Source organism: Colobus angolensis, unplaced genomic scaffold (assembly GCF_000951035.1).
Source record: "Colobus angolensis palliatus isolate OR3802 unplaced genomic scaffold, Cang.pa_1.0 Scaffold50, whole genome shotgun sequence".
NCBI lineage: Eukaryota > Metazoa > Chordata > Mammalia > Primates > Cercopithecidae > Colobus > Colobus angolensis.
In genome coordinates this window covers 2,164,469-2,173,995 of record NW_012118488.1, presented here as the reverse complement: position 1 = coordinate 2,173,995, position 9,527 = coordinate 2,164,469, and the positions used below count along the sequence as shown (strand labels likewise).

At 41.3% G+C, this 9,527-nt stretch overlaps 1 protein-coding gene and 1 long non-coding RNA gene across 3 annotated transcripts in view; one reads left to right on the top strand and one right to left on the bottom strand.

Moving 5' to 3' along the window:
- The window catches only part of LOC105524566, a 19,587-nt gene extending 15,016 nt beyond the window's left edge, over nt 1-4,571 (bottom strand). The window contains exon 1 of the long non-coding RNA XR_001003783.1: nt 4,490-4,571. This is a non-coding gene — a long non-coding RNA (uncharacterized LOC105524566). The remainder of the gene's footprint in view (nt 1-4,489) is intronic.
- Nucleotides 1-9,527, top strand: part of SKAP1 (src kinase associated phosphoprotein 1) — a 304,294-nt gene that overhangs the window by 243,900 nt on the left and 50,867 nt on the right. For both annotated transcript variants that reach the window (XM_011959872.1, XM_011959871.1), the window contains exons 5-8: nt 704-781; nt 2,279-2,362; nt 5,651-5,775; nt 8,040-8,103. In XM_011959872.1, coding sequence (XP_011815262.1) covers nt 704-781; nt 2,279-2,362; nt 5,651-5,775; nt 8,040-8,103 — 351 coding nt within the window. The remainder of the gene's footprint in view (nt 1-703; nt 782-2,278; nt 2,363-5,650; nt 5,776-8,039; nt 8,104-9,527) is intronic.

Below are 9,527 nucleotides of genomic sequence, written 5' to 3'. Positions count from 1 at the left end.
GGAAGGCAGAGCTTGCATGAGTCGAGATCGCACCACTGCACTCCAGCCTGCGTGACAGAGACAGACTCTGTCTCAAAAAAAGAAAAAAAAATTCTTAATTTCCTGTGGTCCTTTTCCCACCAATCAGTACATATTTAGGCTACCTCACCTACTACAAATTAATGTATATTTAGATAGTTTTAAGCAATTTTAGCATTAGATATAATTGAAAAGAAAGAAAATTGGCTGGGTGCAGTGGCTCACATCTGTAATCCTAGCACTTTGGGAGGCCGAGGTGGTTGGTTCACTTGGGGTCAGGAGTTTGAGACCAGCCTGGCCAGCATGGTGAAACCCCATCTCTACTAAAAATACGAAAAACATTAGCCAGGTGTAGTGGCACATGCCTGTAGTCTCAGCTACCTGGGAGGCTGAGACACGAGAATGGCTTGAACCTGGGAGGCAGAGGTTGCAGTGAGCCATGATAGAACCATCGCACTCCAGCCTGGGTAACAGAGCAAGACTCTGTCTCAAAAAAAAAAAGAAAGAAAGAAAAAGCAAGAAAATTTATTTTTCCTTCCAATCATATAGAAATTGTTTTATTTTGTACTGTGTTTAAGCAGTTGCCCTTGTGTACTCTGTTATTAATGTGAATTATCTAAAGTAGCCTGAATAAATGAAAATTTTGCCAGGTTTCAATAAAGCACTTTGCCATTGGTCCTTTTAGGAATGGAAGACATCGTAAAAGGAGCTCAAGAACTTGATAACATAATCAAGCAAGGATACTTGGAGAAGAAAAGCAAAGGTAATGGTCAGACCCCCAGATTTTAGAACATTCCAGGAAGGGAAGGGAAGTGAGGAAAAAGAAAGCTAACACATTGGGTGCCTTCTCTGTGCCCGGTACTGTGCTAGGCAGATACAAGGCAAAAGTAATGCAAGGAAAGGAAAGGAATCTGGTGTTTGTGTGTAGGCTAAAGAGAGATGTCCCAGCCTTGAGCAGACCATAAGCTTCATCAAGATAGGGATGGTTATATCCTGCTCACCTCTCTATCCCCAGTGCCTGGTATGTGACAGGTGCTTAATAAAACTTGTTGAATCAATGAATAGTGTTCTTGTCCTCATCTCTCAGGGTGCTCCCACTGGGTAGTTTTTATATCATATGTGAAGCAGCCTGCTTTCAAATTTCAGACAAGCCCAACTCTTTTGTTTTTTGTTTTTGTTGTTGTTGTTGTTGTTTGAGACAGAGTCTCGCTCTGTAGTGCCGTGGGTGTGATCCTGGCTCACTGCAACCTCCACCTCCTGGTTCAAGCGATTCTGCTGTCTCAGCCTCCTGAGTAGCTGGGACTACAGGTGTGCACCACCATGCCCAGCTAATTTTTTGTATTTTTAGCAGAGATAGGATTTCATCATGTTGGCCAGGCTGGTCTTAATCTCCTGGCCTCAACTGATCTGCCCGCCTCAGCCTCCCAAAGTGCTGGGATTATAGGCATAAGCCACCACACCTGGTCTTTTTTATTTACTTATTATTTTTTTTTTTTTAAGATAGGATCTCCCTCTATTACCAAGACTAGAATACAGTAGTACCATCATAGCTCACTGCAGCCTCCAATCCTGGCTCAAGCAATTGCTCCCACTTCAGCCTCTCAAAGAGCTGGGACAACAGGTGCACACAACTGTGCCTGGCTATTTTATTATTTTTTATAGAGACAAGGTCTCACTTTGTTGCCTAGGCTAGTCTCAAACTCCTGGCTTTAAGCATACCTCCCATCTCAGCCTCCCAAAGTGCTGGGATTACAGACCTGAGCCACCACTTCTGCCTTCAAACCCACCTCTTGACCTTTAACTCATTTAATTAGAATAGGTACCACTAGAGCTGGCATCTCAGGTTTAACACTCAACAGGCAAATTGACTCAGCACAAAAAAGAAAAAAAAAGCTCTTTCATGGCCATGGCCTGGAGAATCATTTTTCTTTGTCAAAGGCAACACATAAAGATATAATGGAGAATTTGAAAATGTACAGGATGAGATAAGAACCCAAAAGATATAAAAGAGGCTAGATAAAAAGACAGCTGTGGGGCACAGAGCAGGCACCCCTGTTTAGAACTTGGACCTTTAACTGAGCTAGTCCCCTGGACCCTGAGTCAATATGGGATAACCTGTGGGAGTGAAAAGGAGGGTTTTACAGTCCATTAACCTGGGAAATAAAACAATAACACACTGAACTGTATGTTGTTGGATTTTACAGACTCTTCAGTGATGGTAGTTACCTGAATTTATGTCCCCTACTGCTGTTCTGTTTAGATCATAGTTTCTTTGGATCGGAGTGGCAGAAGCGATGGTGTGTTGTCAGCAGAGGTCTCTTCTACTACTATGCTAATGAGAAGAGTAAGTGTTCTTCATTTACACAGCAGCATCTCACTCCTGGATGCAAACACTTCGTAAATTCTCAAGCACTTAGATCTCAAGATAGCAGTCCTTAACTAACACCCATAAAGGGACATGCTTAGGAAAGAAATAGGCATGGGCAAATAATACCTTGCCCATCACCGAAAAAGCAGAACCCAATTTAGAAATTATTTCATCTTTAAACACTAAGAGTGTGGTCAGCACATCAAAGGGTTATCTTTTATTATGATTAGCAACACATTATCAAAGTTGAATGTTTTGATTTTTTTTTTAAAAAATAAAAAGAACTTCAAACTCTTTACAGGTATCAATACCATAGCTAAAATATTGAAATAAATTAATTCTGAGAAAGACTTAAAGAACTTAAACAATGGCCCAGAAATTGAACCCCCTAAGGGCATGCTCCCAGCTTTATCCTAATGACTACTAGGAAGTAAGTAGTCCAGTGGACATTCCTATAGCCATGGAATATTGAGACCCAAATGGTTGCTGTACCCAAGGCATGCCCTTCAGCCAGATGACAGCAGCAGTGAAGTGTTGACTCAGGCCAGAGATATAGTGTCTTAATGAGCCACCACTGACTTAATCAAGTCAACACTCATGAGCTAACCCTAGAAGACCTCCCATCCATGTTTAACGTAATTGATTGGTTTATAAAAAGGAATAGAGGATATAAGCACAATAGGAGGCAATTACAAATAAATACAAGCTAAAAATTATTATTATAGATGAATGCAAACTTTCGAATAGGGGATACACTTCTACAGAGTTGGACTGCCCCAGGAGTAATTCTAAGAAACAAGAGGGAGACAAAGTTTAAAAAACGTCAATTCTTGGCTGGGCGCGGTGGCTCAGCGCCCAGCCAAGCACTTTGGGAGGCTGAGGTGGACGGATCACAAGGTCAGGAGATGGAGACCATCCTGGCTAACACGGTGAAACCCCGTCTCTACTAAAAATACAAAAAATTAGTCAGGCGTGGTGATGGGCGCCTGTAGTCCCAGCTACTCAGGAGGCTAAGGCAGGAGAATGGCATGAACCCGGGAGGCGGAGGTTGCAGTGAGCTGAGATCGCGCCACTGCACTGCAGCCTGGGTGACAGAGCAAGACTCTGTCTCAAAAAAAAAGCATCAGTTCTTGTTGGGGCTTTCCTTGTGCTGTGCACCTTCGAACAGAGGCCAGCGATACAGATTGAGTAGAGCCTTCTTTTTCCTTGCAATCTTTTTCTGTTTCTCCTTTCTTATTCCTTCCTCAAACTTAGTCCTCTCCCAGTGCCTGGATATCCAATGTAGGAAATAATCAGACACTCACCCAGTTGCCTTTGTACTTCCTGCACCTGCAGTACTTAGGTAGTAGAAAGAACTACAGCTTTGGGCCAGGTGCAGTGGCTCACGCCTGTAATCCCAGCACTTTGGGAGGCCAAGGCAGGCAGATCATGAGGTCAGGAGTTCAAGACCAACCTGGCCAACACAATGAAACCCCGTTCTCTACTACTAAAAATACAAAAATTAGCCAAGCATGGTGGCGGGTGCCTGTAGGCTGAGACAGGAGAATCGCTTGAACCCAGGAGGTGGAGGTTGTGGTGAGCCGAGATCACTCCACTGCACTCCACCCTGGGCAACAGAACGAGACTCTGTCTTAAAAAAAAAAAAAAAACACTGAATCTTTGCTAAGTTACTTGAAATCCTTAAGATTTGCCCTTGGGCTTGGTAGCAATTGCCTCATGCTGCCTCCCTGCCTGCGGTAGTTATCACAGAACTTTGCCTGCCTTTCACCATCCTACATCCCTCAGAACCTTTCCCATTTAGGGGCAAAGGCTAAAGCCCTGTTTGGAAAGGATAACAGCATGGTTTGTCAACGGAGCTACAAGTCCCGTGTGTCCTTCCAACCCCCAACCCGCTCTCAAACCCAGCAACCACAATTTCTCCTCTAAATTATAGGCATACAACCAAGCCAGTTGTTCTTTTCTTATTTTAAACCTTCAAACTAATATGACATTTGTCACTGTAAATATGTTCATCATTTCTTTTGCATTTAAATAAGTGGTTGGCATATCTAGATATAAAACCAGGTGTGTCACATCTGTTCATTCAGAATCTTCCATACTCACGGTGAGAGAGGAGGGGGGGAGAGTAAGAGCAAGAGACTCAGAGGCTTTTATTGACCATTTTGCCATCAGGGTGAAATAAAATCTGGTGACCAAAGAAACAACAAAACATTTTAGTGGCCGGTTAGAACAAGGAGAGATACTTTAACAAAAAAGATTCTGGTGTCAAAAAGCACTGTTCCATGGCTCCCTTCTTGCCAGTTATTTCTTATTGTGCCCATGACATTTTCTTAGTAAGAATAGTGTTTGTGTATTTCTTTTAGCTCAACCAGGTGGGGACAGAGTCTTTTTTCTTCTTCTTTCTTTTTTAATATTGTCATCACACTGCCATCCTTCTCATCATTATCATCATCAAAAAGCATTTCTTAAGCAATTCATTTCACATGATATAGAGCTCAAAGCATCCCAGACACTGTGGTTCCTGTTCTCTATGTGTTCTGCCTGAACCACACAATGAGGACAAAAAATTCTTGAGAGCCACCTCCTCTTTTTCTGTTTCTAACACTTTTTTTTGGTAGTGACAAGCAGAATAGTCTCTCTTCACTTAGGGTCCTTTTCCTTTTATCTCCTTCCTCGTCATCTAATAATACTCAACATTATTCTGCTGCTTCTCAGGTTGACCTCTTACAAGGAGGATAAATACTGAGTTTTAATCATTCTCCCTCTAGCATAAATTCCCACCTGACCAGCAGGGAAGGGGGAGAGAAATTTAGCCCAAATGCTACATAGGGCATGGGAGGCGATTCCGGGACCTTATAATGCCCCCCTGTGCTGCTGTCCCTCCCCTCAAATGTGAGCTCTGCTGGCCCTGATAATAATGTTTCAGCTCTATAATAGCCTTCAAGAGCCTCACATTTACAGCCACACTCTCCCTGCTGTAATAATTCCTTCTTTCTGTTATTATAGATCTCTTAACATTCTAATAAATTCTCTGTCTCTGTTGTACTCTTTTGGCAAAATAACCTTTCACGTTGCATTTCCCTACCTTGGCAGTGATATCTGCCTTACTGTCGCAGTAGCCTCTTCTTAAGCTTCTCTAATAACCTTTCCTTGACTATTGTGGTTCCTCAGGGATGTAACAGCTGTTTCTGTGCTTTTATTTTACATACCTTCCCTTGGCAGTTGCATCTCTCTAGGGATACAGGGAGCTTTCCTGTCTTGCAGGCAAGCAGCCCAAAGGGACCTTCCTCATTAAGGGCTACAGTGTTCGGATGGCCCCCCACCTGCGAAGAGATTCCAAGAAAGAATCCTGCTTTGAACTGACCTCCCAGGATAGGCGCAGCTATGAGGTAGGACGCACCGAGGAGATGGTGATCCTTGTTGGTGTTGCAGTTTCCTTCTGTGTTGCATGTGAGCCATGGTTGCTATGCTGGGTTCCAGCCTTTCTTTGTTACCTGCTCATTTCAACTAAGACCCTATTTCTTGACATGTCTTCACATTTGCTATGCCACACCCTCCCCTCTGTTGCCACTCTCATCCTAGATACAGACTTTGCTTGGCTTCCATCCTTCATTCCTCCCCTTCTCAATTTTACTTCATAGGTGAGATGCTTGTCAGTTGCAGCACACAATCCAATTCCTTACTTATAGTCTCTGATTTTATGGTTTAAATTCCCATTCTCTTTATTTTTCAACTGATTTTCTTCACTTCCTCCTATAAAACCCAAAAAAAGAAGATCTAACTGTAGAGTGAAAAAAAAAATTATTTTCCCATGTTCATCTTGCTATCCAAAATAATCTTCCTGTATGTAGATATTTTGCATATCTCTGGAAGGATTTCTAAAGTATTGGTGACAATAGTTAGTAATAATAATAATTGAAGGACTAGAGGACCTGGTTGGGGCATGAAAGACTTATTCCTTACTATGCTCAGTTTGAATCTTTACCTCATTATAAAATTAATTTGTTTCATTTTATTTTTGCCATCTTCATCCTGAATGACCAATAAAATTTAAAAATTTCTGACTGTGGAAATATAGTGATTTTCACCAAAAATGTATGTTTGCATGTGTGTGTGTATTGTTTCCTGCTTTTTGGTAATTTTTATCTTATTACAATTTTATTAAAGCAATTTAGAAAAACTTTAGCTTATGAAAAAGGAAAACACCATGCTAAGAGTAAATTAACCACTTAAATAACCCTTTTAGTCGTCAGGCTTTTCTCAGCATTCTTCTTTTTATTTCTACAGTATCTTAACTCTTATTTTGTTAAAGGACCTAGGTCTTCATTATGTAATTTCCAGAAATTTTTAAAAATTTGAACTAAAATTTTTCTATAGAGTCCTTTATGAATATATATAATATAGATCTATGCACTGAATATGTTCCTAGTTATTTTTATTATTATATTCTGATAGTAACACATCCAGATAAAAATTTATGTAACAAGTCTAAACCAGTATTTCTAGAAATGTTTTTATAGAAATTTGTTTTTAAGAAATCAAGAATAACAATGTCTATTAATAAGTATTATGCAGGAATCCAGTTTCTTTGTGTAGCAGATATCTTTACCTTACCCTAATGGTCAGAAAATTAAAATATTGTTAGGGACAATTATTTCAAGTTGATTCATTTAAAATAAAAAACTTACTAAGGGCTGATGCTTGACTGGCCTATTTTGTAAATCAGAATGTATTTACTTATTTTCTTTGGCCTGTTGAATCCAAATCATTACCATGGTCCATGGATTCTTCTTCTACAATATCCTTCGGCTCTTTCCCTTCTTATTTATTCCCACAGCTATCACAATAGTTAAGTTCCTGTCACTTCATCCAGAGGACCAGTTGGTCTTCTGTCTCCAGATTTCTCTATTCCAATCCTTCCTACTCACAGCTATTGAAAGAATCCCCCACTCCCTTTGCTAGAGCTGATAGTGGCTTCCCGTTGCCTACATTTTAACTCTGAACTCCTAGTACTCAGAGCCCTTTTACCAACTCTTCTCTGACCCTCAACTCTCCAACTTCATCTGTTATTGTTCTCCAGTCAAACTGATCTGCCAGCCTTCCCCATAAGTCATGTTCTCATTCCTGTTCTTTTGCACATGGGCCCCCCTACCTGAAATATCCAACTCTGTCCACCAGTTTCCACCAACTCTTCTTTAAAATCCAACCAAAATGGTATTATTTTAGCAAGCCACTCTGACCCACTCTAGGCAACAATAGGTGCTCCCTGTCTCCTCTTGATATCCAGTTGTTACCAAATGTGCCTCCTTTGTAGTGTTCCCGTTTCGTGTGTGTGGGTTGGTTTGCTTTTTTTTCTTGTAAACTTTTCTCAAATAAATGCCTGATGAAGGAATAGATAATCAAATGAAAGAATGCACATGGACATGAATGTCTGGACTCAAAGAGCTGTCATCTCTGAGTATGCAAAATTGCACAAGGAAAAAATCAGTTTGAGTGAAATATTTGGTCTTCTTTCTGTATGTTAATCAGGCAGAGAATCCTGAGCTTTAAACTTGACTCTGAAACTCAGTGGTTCCTCCCCCTTAGACATCCCTGTCAAGATTCATGGAAATTTTAGTGACAGCGATAAATTAATTCACTGATTTTTCTGTAGTTTACAGCTACTAGTCCAGCAGAAGCCAGAGACTGGGTGGATCAAATAAGTTTCTTGTTAAAGGGTAAGTGTCACTGTTACAGAAATAATACTTGAGTTCATTTGCAGTTGAAGTTATGTTGCATAAATATAATCTATAGACTTCAGTATGTATTTTTTCTGCCCTTTCTCACCTCTGCCTTTCCTACCACATTCCCCCATATTACAACAACAGATAGTGGCCGGGCGCGGTGGCTCAAGCCTGTAATCCCAGCACTTTGGGAGGCCGAGACGGGTGGATCACGAGGTCAGGAGATCGAGACCATCCTGGCTAACACGGTGAAACCCCGTCTCTACTAAAAATACAAAAAAACTAGCCGGGCGAGGTGGCGGGCGCCTGTAGTCCCAGCTACTCCGGAGGCTGAGGCAGGAGAATGGCGGAAACCCGGGAGGCGGAGCTTGCAGTGAGCTGAGATCTGGCCACTGCACTCCAGCCTGGCGGCAGAGCAAGACTCCGTCTCAAAAAAAAAAAAAAAAAAAAAAAAAAAAGATAGTACTATGTGTGAATGAGAAGGTAAAGATGGTATCAACCTTGGGAGGACCTCTGGTATCATAGCTCATCCACCTACCTACAGGCAAGTCTGTAATATTCAAAATCACTAGACAAGAAGATTCTAAAAATCAGCTCAGCCCAATTCAGTGTCTCCTAACCCCTTATATTCTGGAAAGGAAATTCATAATATCCAACTTAAAGTCATCTAGTTGCAAATGAGGTTCAAAATCTTCTTATTTTAGTCTTAGGAGGAAGTAGCAATCTAAACCAATCTAGATGGTCTTCAGAGACATTGGACATTAAAAACAAATTGCTATTTCCCAAGCCGCAATAAGATGTTCCTTGCTTTGGGATGGGAAGAGTCCTGCCTGAAGATGGTAAATGACTGCTCTTAGAGTACCCTCTGCTGGCCAGCCTGTAGGCAAAGCAGAAACGGTGGCCAGGGAAGCCTTATCTGGGAGTGGCCTGTCAGGTAGAAGAAGCCATCCTTGAGTGAGTCACTTGGTATTAGATAATCCTTACCTACCATCATGGCAGGACCCTACCTCCGTTCTGCAGAAAGGCAGAAACACCAACTTTATACATGGCCCAAGACCTAGAAAGACACACGTCGACCTAAAAATGCCAAGCCTTTTCATCTCAGTGTTTTATTCTGCTATAAGATTTTATTGTGGATAAAAAGAAGGAAGCACCAGAGCTTTAATTACAAGAATTGCCTGTTTTACTCAGTTATGCCTTTGCTATCACAAAAACAAACTATTGCATCTACCAACAGCGTCACGTATAATAGACTGGAACTAGGCAAACATGAACATTGATGGCGAGACTACAGGGTACACTCTCATCTAGGTGCCTTGGATTTATGCGTGTAATATACCCCTAAGTGTGTAAACCTCAATAAAACTCAAAGCAGCTTTATTGAGCTGTACCCTGTGGTACTTTCAGAATCCCACATT